The sequence below is a fragment of the Ascaphus truei genome, chromosome 5 (assembly GCF_040206685.1).
Source record: "Ascaphus truei isolate aAscTru1 chromosome 5, aAscTru1.hap1, whole genome shotgun sequence".
NCBI classification, from domain to species: domain Eukaryota; kingdom Metazoa; phylum Chordata; class Amphibia; order Anura; family Ascaphidae; genus Ascaphus; species Ascaphus truei.
The window spans coordinates 235,819,676-235,836,157 of NC_134487.1; the positions used below are offsets into that span (position 1 = coordinate 235,819,676).

At 44.2% G+C, this 16,482-nt stretch overlaps 1 protein-coding gene across 4 annotated transcripts in view; it reads left to right on the forward strand.

Moving 5' to 3' along the window:
* LOC142495793 (lysyl oxidase homolog 2) overlaps positions 1-16,482 on the forward strand; it is a 121,722-nt gene that overhangs the window by 30,493 nt on the left and 74,747 nt on the right. For 3 of the 4 annotated variants that reach the window (XM_075601758.1, XM_075601757.1, XM_075601759.1), the window contains 3 exons: positions 2,903-3,054; positions 8,481-8,648; positions 9,979-10,144. In XM_075601758.1, coding sequence (XP_075457873.1) covers positions 2,903-3,054; positions 8,481-8,648; positions 9,979-10,144 — 486 coding nt within the window. Of the gene's footprint in view, positions 1-1,806; positions 1,917-2,902; positions 3,055-8,480; positions 8,649-9,978; positions 10,145-16,482 lie in introns of those variants that run through there. The other variant, XM_075601760.1, reaches the window with a different exon arrangement.

The window sequence follows — 16,482 nt, forward strand, 5'->3', positions numbered from 1 at the left end:
TAAGAATAGTACACACTATACACCAAAAAGTAGACTGGTCAAAATATAAATGACAGTCTCAAAGCATCACACATCTGCATAAGCATACAGTAATATAACCAATACCAACAGCGCAAATAAATCATTTGTAGGTAAGATGGTATGTTGGAATGAAATCCCTAGATGTGTAGAACATTTAAGTTTGTGAATAGCATGTATAGGAAAATGCCTAATGAACGCCTATTAAATAACCTTGTGTTTGTTATCAGTATCCCTAGTGAAAAAATGAAATGTCACAGTCCAGAGAAGTAGTTTGCATAAGTGCTGGGTAGCATAGTTACGTGAACCATGGGTCAGGGGTCCTGCCTAGCACCCCCACTCCGACGCGTTTCGTCCAGAGACTTTGACTAGGAGTGGTCCACTCCTAGTCAAAGTCTCTGGATGAAACGCGTCGGAGTGGGGGTGCTAGGCAGGACCTCTGACCCATGGTTCACGTAACTATGCTACCCAGCACTTATGCAAACTACTTCTCTGGACTGTGACATTTCATTTTTTCACTAGGGATACTGATAACAAACACAAGGTTATTTAATAGGCGTTCATTAGGCATTTTCCTATACATGCTATTCACAAACTTAAATGTTCTACACATCTAGGGATTTCATTCCAACATACCATCTTACCTACAAATGATTTATTTGCGCTGTTGGTATTGGTTATATTACTGTATGCTTATGCAGATGTGTGATGCTTTGAGACTGTCATTTATATTTTGACCAGTCTACTTTTTGGTGTGTAGTGTGTACTATTCTTAGCCTTGTATAGGTGCCTTTGAACCCATTAACCTGTTGTGATTCACTTTTGATTTACCCTAGTGTTTTTTGAGTCACTATCCTTTTCATGTTTAGGGTTGACAACTTGTGTCGTTCCCTAGTGCTGTTCACTTGTGTTTAAGGGTAGCACCCGTGACAGGGGTCCATGCCTCTTTTTTAAGTGTTTTTAATCATGTACTGTTTATTCATCCCTTTTTGCACTGTGTCAAATAAATAAACAAATATATCAATTGCATACCTGAGTGCTCCCATATGGGTTACTTTTTTCTCTTTTCACTCACATAATTCACAACCCGTGAGCACCGCCAAATCTTACTCATGTAAAGCAAATAGTATATTTTCTTTGGCTTATGGTGGCATATATATATATATATATATATATATATATATATATATATATATATATATATATATATATATATATATATATATATATATATATATATATATATATATATGCCACCATAAGCCAAAGAAAATATACATATATATATATATATATATATATATATATATATATATATATATATATATATATATATAGTGTGTGTATATATAAATATATATATATTATTCTGAAAGTCAGGGTCATATGTAGGATGATTTAGCCCAGATAGTGTCAACTCGGCCCTCTTTTCCAAGCACAACAAGTCTGTTTCTTTTCTTTACTTTATTTGTGGAAAGCAGGTAAAAACAGGAACTTGTGTAGAGATGTAGATGTTGGGATAATGTATCTCTGTGTGTGCTTGGTAGTTAACGGCAGGTGAAAAAAGATAATCCTACCAGTACAGGAGTTTACAGCAGTGCTCACTCATCCAGAGGTAATGCTGGAAAGGAAGTGAGGGGCAAGGGTCACACTAAAATGGAGTGAGACTGCTCTAACTGTCAGCAAAGACAGGGGAGAAAATGGGAAAGTCCATTAACTTGGAGGACTGGAGATGTTGCCAGAGCAACCAGGGGAGTGACAGACTGGAAGGAAAGAGCTACAAAATGTATCCATTCCATCTGCACTGGGAGTGAACTGCAAGGAAAGTGACATCCAAGCATAACTAGCAAGCAGAACTGCCAAGGGAAAGGGGGGCTGAACAGAAAAGGCAGACAGGGGTATTTCTGTTCCATGACATATATGCACACACACTGCTACACCATGACATGTTTACTTAGACCAGGTACAGCGCGGTCGGTGCCAGCCTCCCGCTCACACATACACCACTACACCCCCTTTGTATCTAAAGCCCTCTCCCACCTTAAACCTTTTTCACTGACTGCTCCACACCTCTTGAATGCCCTTCCCCTCAGTAACCGACTAGCAAAAAAAATCAGGGTGTTTATATGCATACGTATTTCTATGTGTTCTATATATGATTTTTTTATTAGCACACTCTGACCCAGTATCGTGAGTACACGGGAGGGGTAGCTTGCTGGTTGCCTCTCTCCCTGTCTCTAACTATTCCCTGCACAACAGCCCCCCACCCAGGCTTTATCCTTCATCCTGCCGTATGCTTTGATAGCTGGTTCCCCTCACACAGGACCTTTATGCTCGTGTAGTGACCATTCTTGTACTTTCATGTGTCAGAGACTGCTTTTACAATACACCCAGATGTACCAGTGGACCTTAGAAGCACCGGACAAAACGGGGTTCATTCCCCTACAACCATTATCCACCTTTAAGACCCACCTTAAGACACACTTGCTTAAAGAAGCATATGAATAGCACAGTGGATATTCTGAACACATGATACATAAAGCTTGGCCCCCTGCAGATGCACTTACCAGAACTCCCTCCTACTGTCTCTGTACGTTCTCCCTACCTACCAATTAGACTGTAAGCTCCTCGGAGCAGGGACTCCTCTTCCTTAATGTTACTTTTATGTCTGAAGCACTTATTCCCATGATCTTTTATTTAGATTATCTGTTATTTATTTGATTACCACATGTATTACTACTGTGAAGCGCTATGTACATTAATGGCGCTATATAAATAAAGACATACAATACAATACAATGACGTGTACACGTCACAGGTAGTGTTGCAATTCATTGTGGAGTGTTGCAGTGCTCTGTGTCATTGGTCCCCGTGTCCCCCCCAGGTATGGGCTCCATCCACATGAGTGAGATTCAGTGCAGCGGGTTTGAGAAATCGCTCACGGACTGCAGTTTCAACATACACTCCAAGGGGTGCAACCATGAGGAGGACGCAGCTGTCAGGTGCAACGTGCCCGCCATGGGATTCCAGAACCAGGTAAGAGAGCAGCACCTGCCCCCTGTGAAGCACAATGTGCCACCAACTGAGTGTCATGGCCCAACGACTAGGAGTATCTGACTCTTCCCAGGTCATGACCCTGGCCCAGCGCATGATTAGTGTCAGGCCCGGTAAAAATAAATACATGTGTGTGTATATACTGTATAAGGATATATATATACTGTATATATATAGACCATACGATACCGGTTGCAACACGACATCAAGGGACAGCACGCAGGTAAGTAGATCATAAATTTTCTATATTTGACCATGAGAAAAGTCCAACTGGAGGGACCGAAACGTCGGTTTTTGTGTCTTCTATCAAATATAGAAAATTTATGATCTACTTAACTGCATGCTGTCCCTTGATGTCGTGTTGCAACCGGTATCGTATGGTCTGTTATTACTTTATGGGATAAGCACCAAATCGTATTTACTTGCAAATGGTGTGTGCATTGGATTATATATATATATATATATATATATATATATATATATATATATATATATATATATATATATATATATATATAAGCAAAAAAATGTAGCACCAAAGTAGTACTGTGATATACTATTGATGATTGAACTATAGTGACTATTAATATAAATAGAAAGTGTATATAGTGCTGTAAGTGTGTATAGGATTAAGAAATACAAAATTAGATGACATATAATATATTACAATATTATCTAATAAACTATACAATACAACACAACCAAAAAATATATGAGAAAAAGTGCAAAAAGTGCTTAAAAAAGAAAAAATGAATAAATAAAGTCCAACCAGTCCTTCAATAGTTAGTCCATAATGGGGGGTAATAAATGTAGATAAGGGGGTCTTCGGCTGCTCTCACACGGGGTTAACCACCTCCACGGATATTTAAAAACAGAAAAAGAGAGAGAGCGCACGCCCCATAGCATAACACTGTATGTTTATTGTAAAAAGAAGGGAAGGGGGGGGGGGTGGGGGGGGATAGGAATCGCACTCACAAGATTAAAATGAATAAAAGGCAGTTTGTGAATATATATCACCACCATCCGGTTCGGTACAGTAGAATAGCGTCTCTGTGGACTCCTTCAGGACTGCCAATCGAAATCACCGTAAACCGGATACCAGGGGCGCCGTTTGCCGTCTGTTTGCTGTCCGGAACTCAGCTCTCCACTCCGAATGCCCGCTTGTAGTGTTCCTACGCTAGGTTTGGCCTCGTGCGCGTGCGCGTGCGCAGCGTCGTCGTGACGTAATTGCGCTCTCAGTATCCCTGACGCGTTTCGTCACCAACGGGCGACTTTCTCAAAGGGCTGATCAGTTGGTGACGAAACGCGTCAGGGATACTGAGAGCGCAATTACGTCACGCCGACGCTGCGCACGCGCACGAGGCCAAACCTAGCGTGGGAACACTACAAGCGGCCATTCGGAGTGGAGAGCTGAGTTCCGGACAGCAAACAGACGGCAAACGGCGCCCCTGGTATCCGGTTTACGGTGATTTCGATTGGCAGTCCTGAAGGAGTCCACAGAGACGCTATTCTACTGTACAGAACCGGATGGTGGTGATATATATTCACAAACTGCCTTTTATTCATTTTAATCTTGTGAGTGCGATTCCTATCTCCCCCCCCACCCCCCTTCCCTTCTTTTTTCAATAAACATACAGTGTTATGCTATGGGGCGTGCGCTCTCTCTCTTTTTCTGTTTTTATATATATATATATATATATATATATATATACAGTGCTTGACAAATCACCCAAAAATCTACTCGCCGAACCAAAAAATCTACTCGCCACCTAGTCCCGCCCCAACCCCGCCTCTAATCCCGCCCCCAGACCCGCATTTAAAAAAACCATAAATGAAATAAATTGAATAAATTCCTAGTAAGAACATTCGTTTTTGACATAAGTTTATTTATTGTATTACATTATACTACAATTAGTCCTTGTGTGTGTGTGTGTATAAATGTCGAATCTAGAAAAAAAAGCCAGATGTGAAGGACTAGTTTCCTGCACCCCTTAACTAGTGCCTGGATGCCCCCGCTTCACAATATTTAAAGCAGCAATCCCGCCTGGGATCTTACCTGATCCGCAGACCCTCAATGTCCAGGTACCTCATTCCCGCAATGTTATACATTGGAGGGGAGGTGTTCCCTACCTGTCTTCTGGGTTACGGGGAATTCCGATGTCTTCTGTGTGAAGCTCGAGAGTTAGATCTGGAAGAAAGCAGTATAGGTTATTTCGGTGTTGTATAGGGCAGTTAAGATATACAGGGTAAATAAAATATCCAGATTGTGAGAGAGGGTGAGACAGAGAGAGGGTGAGACAGAGAGAGGGTGAGACAGAGAGAGGGTGAGACAGAGAGAGGATGAGAGAGACAGAGAGAGAGGGTGAGAGAGACGGAGAGAGAGGGTGAGAGAGACGGAGAGAGAGGGTGAGAGAGACGGAGAGAGAGGGTGAGAGAGGGTGTGAGAGTGAGAGAGAGTGTGAGACGGAGAGAGAGTGTGAGACGGAGAGAGAGTGTGAGAGTGAGAGAGGGTGAGAGACGGAGAGAGGGTGAGAGACGGAGAGAGGGTGAGAGACGGAGAGAGGGTGAGAGACGGAGAGAGGGTGAGAGACGAAGAGAGGGTGAGAGACGGAGAGAGGGTGAGAGACGGAGAGAGGGTGAGAGACAGAGAGAGGGTGACTGTGGGGGGATGGGTTGACTGGGTGGGGTGATTGGGGGTGTGGGGTGACTCGGTGGGGTGATTGGGGGGGTGGGGTGACTGACTGGTTGAATGGGTGGGGTGACGGGGTGTCTGACTGGGTGGGGATTACTGACTGTCTGACTGGGTGGGGTGACTGGGTGACTTGGCGACTGGGCAGGCGGTGGGATGACTGACATTTTACTGACTGGGTGGGGGGGTATTACTGACTGGGTGGGGGGGGGTATGACTGACTGGGTGGGGGGGGGTATGACTGACTGGGTGGGGGGGTATGACTGACTGGGTGGGGGGGGTATGACTGACTGGGTGTGGGGGGGTATTACTGACTTTATGACTGACTGGGTGGGGGGGTGACTTACTGACTGAGTGGATGGGTGACTGAGTGGGTGACTGAGTGGGTGGATGACTGACTGGGTGGGTGGGTAGGTGACTGACTGGGTGGGTGACTGACTGGGTGGGTGGTGGGTGACTGACTGGGTGAGTGGGTAGGTGACTGACTGGGTGGGTGGTGGGTAGGTGACTGACTGGGTGGGTGGAGGGTGGGTGACTGACTGGGTGGGTGGTGGGTGACTGACTGGGTGGGTGAATGGGTGGGTGGTTAGGTGACTGACTGACTGGGTGGGTGGGTAGGTGACTGACTGACTTTGGTAGGTGACTGACTGGGTGGGTAGGTGACTGACTGACTGGGTGGGGGGGATGACTGGGTGGGTGGGTAGGTGACTGACTGACTTTGGTAGGTGACTGACTGGGTGGGTAGGTGACTGACTGACTGGGTGGGGGGGATGACTGGGTGGGTGGGTAGGTGACTGACTGACTGACTGGGTGGGTGGGTAGGTGACTAACTGACTGGGTGGGTGGGTAGGTGACTGACTTTGGTAGGTGACTGACTGGGTGGGTAGGTGACTGACTGGGTGGGTGACTGACTGGGTAGGTAGGTGACTGACTGGGTGGGCGACTGACTGCCTGGGAGCATTTAGCCCCCCCCAGCCTGTCTCTCTCTTCTCCCCCCCCCCCAGTCTCTCTCTCAGTCCTCTCCCCACTCCAGCCTGTCTCTCTCTCTGCTCTCTCCCCAGTCCAGCCTGTCTCCCCCTTGCATCTCTATTCACCCCCCCTCCTCCCCCAACTCCGTTCACCCCCCCTTACCTCCGTTCACCCCCCCTCTTACCTCCGTTCACCTCCCCCCTTACCTCCGTTCACCCCCCCCCTTACCTCCGTTCACCCCCCCCCCTTACCTCCGTTCACCCACCCCTTACCTCCGTTCACTCCACCCTTGCATCACCGTTCACCTCTCCTGCACATCGCCCGCCCCGCGCGGCCTAAATGGGAGGCCGCAGCAAGAGCGGAGCGAGGCGCCTGCTGCAGGGGGGAATAGATCTGGGACCCGGCAGCCCGACATGGCGCTGGTGGCACCGGGTTCGGTCCACCGCAGCCTCCCGGTCCGGCAGAGGGTGGTGTGCGTCCCCTCCCCCCTGGTACCTGCTCGGGCCCGCCCACTGCAGCTTCCCGGTCCGGCAGAAGGTGGTGTGCGTCCCCTCCCCCCGGTACCTGCTCGGGCCCGGCCCCGGCCCACTGCAGCCTCCCGGTCCGGCAGAGGGTGGTGTGCGTCCTCTCCCCCTCGGTACCTGCTCGGGCCCGGCCCACTGCAGCCTCCCGGAATAGCCGCCGCAGCTCTGCAGGGGATGGTGTAAGTGTGCGTCCCCCCTTCCCCCGATACCTGATCGGGCCCGGCACACCGCAGCCTCCCGTGATATAGCAGCCCCAGCTCTCACCCACACACACCACACACACCACACACACCACACACACACACACACACACACTACAAGAAACGGAGCCGGGAGTCCCACTCACCAGAGGTATGTGGGTATCTGGGCCTGCGGGCGACATCGAGGTCTGCGGGTGACATCTGGGGGCATTGGGGGGAAATTTAGTATGTGGGGACATCCGCATGGGAAACGTGGCCGGACGGGGACGCGCTGGATCCAGCAGTCAACTTTGCTTGCGCGCGCGCGCTGGGGACGGAAGTGAGAGCCCCTGGCAGCAAGCGGGGATCATGGGCAGGGGAGGGGGGAGAGAGAGGCTGACCCAGAGCTGCCAGCCGGTCCTCTTCCCCACGTCAGACCAATCAGGGAGAGGAATTTTTTATTTATTTATTTATTTAAAAAAATAAAAAATTTGAACATTTTGTCGCGAGCAGGGGAATTAATAGAGCCGCAGCACGGATCGCCAGCGGCCTAAATCCACTCGCAACGGGCGAGTTGTTATCATTATTTGTCGAGCACTGTATATATATATATATATATATATATATATATATATATATATATATATATATATATATATATATATATATATATATATATATATATATATATATATATATAAAATACAGTTACATAGTAGATCATGTTGGAAAAAGCCGTCCATCAAGTTCAACCTCTGTTAAATTCTAACTGTTAATATTTGCCAATTATGTATCGTTAGGGAAAAACAAATTTGTTCCGGATCCCAGTAATAATAATCAGATTTGTCTCCAGTCCTCAGGTCTCTGTATACCATTACTTTCTAGAAAGATAAATATAATGAGTATTATATATGCAGCCCCTCAGAGCTTAAATTCTTGGCAAGTTATTGTTGCTGCTGTTCCTTATGTGACACAGTTGTGCAAAAAGGCACTATAGGATTGGGTTATCATACATCCCATACGTTTGATTTCCACCTCCCCACCCAGATGCGTCTGAACGGGGGGCGTTCACCCAGCGAGGGTCGAGTGGAGGTGCTGATGGAGCGGAATGGGACCCTGCGCTGGGGGACGATCTGCAGTGAGAACTGGGGCACCATGGAAGCTATGATTGTGTGCCGCCAGCTGGGGCTGGGATTCGCCAGTCACGCATTCCAGGTGAGTGATGTGTATGAAGGGAGTAGAGCAAGGAGCCCAGAGTGTGACAAAGTAATAGCAGGGTCCTATCACCCATCCACTCTGCCCCTCCCTCTGCAGGGTGACACAGTGACACAGACAGAAAGGACCTATGATCTATGGAGCCTATCCCTGCAGCAGGATGACAGTGACAAGGGATCCACAATAATTATTAGAAGTGCTTTGGTTGCTAGCAGTGAGTTGGTGTATCTGGTAATACTATGCATGGGCCCAGCACCCTTCACAGTTCTGTATCCTTCTACAATGATAGGAGATCCTTCTTAATCATGAGTGGGTCCCTCTAATGGAAGAGCGGTGGCCCCTCTGAATGATGGTGGGGTCCCTCTAAAGAAAAGGGTTAGAGGTCTTTCTAGATGGGGGGGGGGGGGATTAGGTGGGATGAGTCTGACTCTCTCTGTGAATAAGTTTGTCTCTATGCGGTTTCACCGTCTTCCACTTCTGTGTTCTGTTCTCGGACAGATCTGTTTTTTTTTTTAGTTTCTGTTGCATATATATCTAGGATTGGATCTGTGCTGGGGTAGAGCAGACTGTGCGCTCCATGCAGGAGGAGAAGTTATGTAATACAATAACATAGCCCAGGGGGTACAACCACATCTTTGGGGGGTTATCGGAGGTGAAGTTAGCATTAAAAGGAATGTTTGCTCACTGCAGGTCCAGACACCCCCACAGTGTGAACTGATTTATTCAATTTACCTTCAGGTTACATGTATTTTATAAAACAGTTGTAATACCTTCAAGGTCAGGAATGCATTGCAAAGAGTTTAGATTGACTGATATATGTGTGTGTGTGTGTGTGTGTGTGTGTGTGTGTGTGTGTGTGTGTGTGTATATACCGTATTCATATATATTCTACTGTATGTAGATATACTGTGCACTGTTCTGCATATACACACTTCTATGTATGTAGATATACACCCTGCTCTGCATGCCAATATACACCGTTCTGCATATACACATTGCTCTGTATCTAGATATACACTCTCCTGCATAAACACCCTGCTCTACATATACTACTGTATATACTGTACTGTAGTTATACACTGCTCTTCGTGTAGTTTGTTATACACTGCTCTGCATATACACAAGGCTCTGCATGCAGATACACTTTGCTCTACATGTAGGTATATGTTGCTCTGCAGTGTGTTGCTGATCCCCCTCATAGTATATGAGTTCAAAGACCTCCAACTGCACATGCCCTTTAGCGCCCACAGTCAGCTCTCCCCCAGCACACACATTTACCACTCCCTTAGCAACAGTCAGCACTCACTCAGCGCTCTCTCCTCTCCTGCAGGAGACCTGGTACTGGCATGGTGATGTCACCGCTGATGATGTCATAATGAGCGGAGTGAAGTGCTCGGGCACCGAGATGTCACTGTCACACTGCAGACATGATGGATCCCACATGAACTGCCCCCGAGGAGGAGGGCGCTTCGCAGCCGGAGTTTCGTGTGCAGAGAGTGAGCGATCTCACAATACACTACCTTACTTCCGCTGTATTGTATTGTATGTCTGTATTTGTATAGCGCCAAAAGTGTACTCAGCACTTCACAAAGAATACAGTACAGGGAATTATAATAATACAATAAGTGCAGCAAAATCAGACAATAGGAAAGGAAATCCCTGCCCGAAAGAGCTTATAATCTAAAAGTTTTGATGGGGAACTTACAGAGACAGTAGGTGAGTGAATAAGTGCTGTAGGTGGCAGTGCTTGGTCACAATGGGTGGAAGGAGTGACTGAGTGTGGGACAGTAACCATGAGTGCTGACTATTGGGATGCTTAATTTGTGGGGCAAGTTTTAAGGTTAGTCAAATAACTTAAGGGTTAACACACTTTACAGGGGAAGAGATGGCAGGGAGGCATGGGTGAAATCAGGTGTGTATGTCTGGCTTCAGGCTTAGGGGAGGATCCCAGCAGCAGGAAGGAGCAGATAGAAGGTGTGAATAGAGGATTTGTGGGGGTGCTTTTTATTGAGGGGTAAAGAAGTTGTTGGGAGAGAGGTGTATAAATAATGGTGCAGTGGGGAGTGGGGAAGTTGGCGAGAACAGAGACGTTCATAAAGGAGTGAGGAAACAGTAAACAGAAAAAGCAATAGGGAGGGCATAGTAAGATGCAGGAGGAGAGATTCCAAGTTACTGGAGGATAGGAAGAGTACAAAGAATCACAACTTTTCGAATGTTAAGTTCTCACAGTTGCGAAGTTATTGTGCAGAGATGGGACACCCAGCCAAATGGCTTCACAGCCAAGATAGTCTGTCTTAAATACTCTATTCATATGCAATTGAATAACAATTATGGGAGGGTTTTGCCTATTCAGCTCAATGAAACATACCCCAATAGTCAATTAAATCTTAATTTCTCTTGTTGGTAGAATTCAGCTCAATAAAACATATCCCAATAGTCAATTAAATCTTAATTTCTCTTGTTGGTAGACTTCAGCTCAATGAAACATACCTGTTTGAAGAAATAAATCAGAATGTTAATCCAGATATTCAGAATGCATCCATGATTAAAGATAGAAATAAAACATCCAGAGATTTGAACTCCAAAATTAACTCTGCCACACACTTTAACTGGGACGCTTAAGATGGGACACCCAGCCAAAATGCTGCCCATGTTGTACCTCTGACTGTGCTGTGCATATAAGTCATGGCGTAGTGTGTGTGCGTGAGGATTACCCTGGCACTGGATGCACTGTGGAACGAAAACAGGGGAGCGTCAGTACCTGAAAAAACATATAAAAAAATTCCATAGTGTATACTGCTTACAAACAAAATACATTAAATGGTATGGCTCCAAGGAGCAATAAAGTGCTGGATCAAGGATTATGGTCCATAAACAGCATATAGTTAGGGAGAACGATATCCCAGAAGAGAGACAACAGAGCCAAGGTTAAAAAGCCAAAATGAATTTATCCGCAAATGATAAAATTTAAGGCTTACAAAATACCAGGTACAGCACCGACATTGTTTATTGCACTAAATCACGACGGCACGCCGAGATCTACCCCAGCTGCCGCCAGTAACAACCGCGCGCCGCCGCGTTTCCCCCACGCACCCCCCCTCCACTTCGCGCGCAATTTACCTCCCTTCCCGACACCGTACCCGGCTCCTGCTCTGCCCCTCTGCTTCCCCGCACCCCCGCTTACCTTCATTTGATCTCCAGGGGTGTCGGGGAAGCCTGGGGAAGCCGGGGAAGACGGGGAAGCCGGGCGCGCATGTTACTGTGACGTCACAGTGCGCCGCCACGCGCCGCGGCTACCCGCTTCCCAGCCGCATGGAGCCGGCGGCTTTTGCTTCAATAAGCAATGTCGCTACTGTATAAACAGGCGTGGGTAACAGGTTGGAGTTGGAACGCCGAGTCGCGACCTCGTGGACCTCCTACACGTCTGTCTTCTCCCCCGGTATCTGTCCTGTGCTGCAGACTGGATGCCGATACGTCACTTCCGGTTTGACGGAACACTTGGCGCCACCGGAGCATCAGCTGGAGACTGTCTCCCTCAGGATGTCACGTTGAGGGCTACGCTCTACGCGTTTCGCCGTATAGGGTGAACGGCTTCGTCAGGAGTGACGTAGACCCATAGGAGGATACTATATATACCCTTCCCAATTGCCCTGACCTTTCTCCCTATAGGTCACAGCATATGATGGACTAATTTGTATGGTAATTTACACTTACCACTATAACAAATTTCATCACAGTTTTATACACATATATTAAAATACAATTTAAACTTTAATACAATATATAATAATAAAAAATTTATTTATACTCATAACTAAAAATATATAATAAATGGCAAAACACATCTTAAATAAAATTCATAAAATAATCCCCACATATTTCTCTAATTAGAAAAAAACGCCGATTGATGTGTCTCCAAGGGAAAGAAAGAGAAAAACACAATGAGTATTCGTTAAAACATTATATATAATCTCGCAAATTCTTTTAAGTGTACATTTCAGAAACAAGTTTCTATATATACAAGCATATGATTAATGTACACCATTCATAAAAAAGCATTTAATTCGAAATCCACATTGAGTCCCAGTGGAACAAGTGTTTTGAGGGTGAAAATCCAGAAGCTCTCTCTCTTTTTCAGAGAGACGATTCTGTTTCCACCTCTCCAGTGTGGTAACACCTGTTCCAATACAGTAAACTTGAGACCCGATGTGTCTCCGTTATGTTTTTGAATAAAATGATTAGACAGAAAATGTGTTGTGATACCTCTTCTTATGTTCCCAATATGTTCAAGTATACGTGTTTGTACTTTTCTTGAAGTTTGACCCACATATTGTAGCCCACATGGGCAAGAAACAAGGTATACTACATGATCTGTTTTACACGTTAAAAGTTGTTTTACATCAAACCGCTTTCCTGTCACGTGTGATGTAAAACTAAATTTATCATCAGTCCTGTATTTACAGGCCGTACATGTAGTGCAACCGTAAAAGCCTTTATTTTGTGTTAGCCACCTATTTGCAGTAGGTTTCAATTTTTGCAAAGCACTAGGGGCAAGTTTATCTTTTAGGGCTTTAGCTCTTTTAAAAATAACATTTGGTTTGTCTGGGACAATCTCCCCCAGTACAGAATCATTTTTAACAATATGCCAGTACTTATGAATAATTTTTGAGATTTTTTCTGATTGGCTGTTATAGTTTGTAATAAATGAATACTCAAAGTTATTTTTTGAACTCAAAGGTTTTTTGCTTCTTTCACACAACAGATCTTTTCTGTCTAGATTTTCCGCTTTTATTAATGCATTTTTTATATCCTTATCTTTATAGTCTTTTTCTTTAAATCTATTCTGTAAGAAAGCTGATTGACTTTGGAAACTGCTATCATCAGAGCAGTTTCTCCTGATACGTCGTATTTGTCCATATGGGACATTTTGCAGCCATTTAGGGTGATGACAACTATCCATGGATATATAATTATTAATATCAACACCCTTAAAAAAGGTCTTGGTTTTAATAAGACCATCTTCAATGAAAATTTCTAAATCTAGGAAGTTCACTTTTTCTTGGCTATATTCACATGTAAAATGTAAATTTAACAAATTGTCGTTCAGATAATGGGTGAACTGAATAAGTCCCTTTTCGTCACCCTTCCACACAAAGATAATATCATCTATGTACCTACGCCATAGGCACAAATTCTCACCCAGCTCCGCAACAGACCATATATGGTCTTCTTCCCATGCTCCCATCAGGAGATTTGCGTAGCTGGGTGCAAACCTCGTGCCCATGGCGGTACCACATTTTTGTAGATAATATGTACCCTCGAACATGAAGTAGTTGTGCTCTAAGATGAATTTGATACCATCAAGAATAAAATTAGCCTGTTCATTTGGCATCTCTGAATCTTTGGCTAATGCTCTGTCAACTGCTTCATGTCCGTCTCTGTGGTTTATGCAGGTATATAGTGAGGTGACATCGCACGTCACTAAATACCATCCCTTTTCCCAGACTTGGTTGTCTAAGATACGCAAGATGTCTGTGGTATCTTTAAGGTATGAGGGAAGTTCTTTTACGTATTTTTGTAAGTAGACGTCTATGTAGGCGGATAAATGAGACGTTAGAGAGTCTATGCCTGCAATTATGGGCCTTCCTGGGGGGTTAGAGATACTCTTATGCAATTTAGGAAGGTAATAAAATATAGGTCTAACTGGGTTATCTCTATACAGGAAATTGTATTCTTCATTATTTATTACTTCTTCCATTTTACCTTTGTCTAGCAGAAGTTTTAGATCTTTTAGAAAATCTGCCGTTGGGTCTTTTTTTAAAGGTAAATAGGTATGGCTATCTCCCAATTTATTACAAACTATAACAGCCAATCAGAAAAAATCTCAAAAATTATTCATAAGTACTGGCATATTGTTAAAAATGATTCTGTACTGGGGGAGATTGTCCCAGACAAACCAAATGTTATTTTTAAAAGAGCTAAAGCCCTAAAAGATAAACTTGCCCCTAGTGCTTTGCAAAAATTGAAACCTACTGCAAATAGGTGGCTAACACAAAATAAAGGCTTTTACGGTTGCACTACATGTACGGCCTGTAAATACAGGACTGATGATAAATTTAGTTTTACATCACACGTGACAGGAAAGCGGTTTGATGTAAAACAACTTTTAACGTGTAAAACAGATCATGTAGTATACCTTGTTTCTTGCCCATGTGGGCTACAATATGTGGGTCAAACTTCAAGAAAAGTACAAACACGTATACTTGAACATATTGGGAACATAAGAAGAGGTATCACAACACATTTTCTGTCTAATCATTTTATTCAAAAACATAACGGAGACACATCGGGTCTCAAGTTTACTGTATTGGAACAGGTGTTACCACACTGGAGAGGTGGAAACAGAATCGTCTCTCTGAAAAAGAGAGAGAGCTTCTGGATTTTCACCCTCAAAACACTTGTTCCACTGGGACTCAATGTGGATTTCGAATTAAATGCTTTTTTATGAATGGTGTACATTAATCATATGCTTGTATATATAGAAACTTGTTTCTGAAATGTACACTTAAAAGAATTTGCGAGATTATATATAATGTTTTAACGAATACTCATTGTGTTTTTCTCTTTCTTTCCCTTGGAGACACATCAATCGGCGTTTTTTTCTAATTAGAGAAATATGTGGGGATTATTTTATGAATTTTATTTAAGATGTGTTTTGCCATTTATTATATATTTTTAGTTATGAGTATAAATAAATTTTTTATTATTATATATTGTATTAAAGTTTAAATTGTATTTTAATATATGTGTATAAAACTGTGATGAAATTTGTTATAGTGGTAAGTGTAAATTACCATACAAATTAGTCCATCATATGCTGTGACCTATAGGGAGAAAGGTCAGGGCAATTGGGAAGGGTATATATAGTATCCTCCTATGGGTCTACGTCACTCCTGACGAAGCCGTTCACCCTATACGGCGAAACGCGTAGAGCGTAGCCCTCAACGTGACATCCTGAGGGAGACAGTCTCCAGCTGATGCTCCGGTGGCGCCAAGTGTTCCGTCAAACCGGAAGTGACGTATCGGCATCCAGTCTGCAGCACAGGACAGATACCGGGGGAGAAGACAGACGTGTAGGAGGTCCACGAGGTCGCGACTCGGCGTTCCAACTCCAACCTGTTACCCACGCCTGTTTATACCTGGTATCTTGTAAGCCTTAAATTTTATCATTTGCGGATAAATTCATTTTGGCTTTTTAACCTTGGCTCTGTTGTCTCTCTTCTGGGATATCGTTCTCCCTAACTATATGCTGTTTATGGACCATAATCCTTGATCCAGCACTTTATTGCTCCTTGGAGCCATACCATTTAATGTATTTTGTTTGTAAGCAGTATACACTATGGAATTTTTTTATATGTTTTTTCAGGTACTGACGCTCCCCTGTTTTCGTTCCATTGTACTTTGAGTGTGGACCTTGAAACAGTCCTACAAGGGTTTGAGTGTTTTTACTTTTATTTATTGCACGGTGATTTTATATAATTTATTTAATTTAATTCATTATTTTTCATTGTTATTTACACATAGATATAGTGTTTGAGCGCCATCTAGTGTCTTTTATATGTAATTACTGGATGCACTGTGTAAGGATTAGGCTGGCACTGCCTGCACTGTTTGCGTGAGGGTTAGGCTGGCACTGTCTGCTCTGTGTGTGTGAAGGTTAGGCTGGCACTGTCTGCGCTGTGTGGGTGAGGGTTAGTGTCCTGGAACAGGATTACACATTTTCTGTCTCCCTTTGCAGTTTTGACTATTCCTGTCTCCCTTGTTCAGCTGCCTG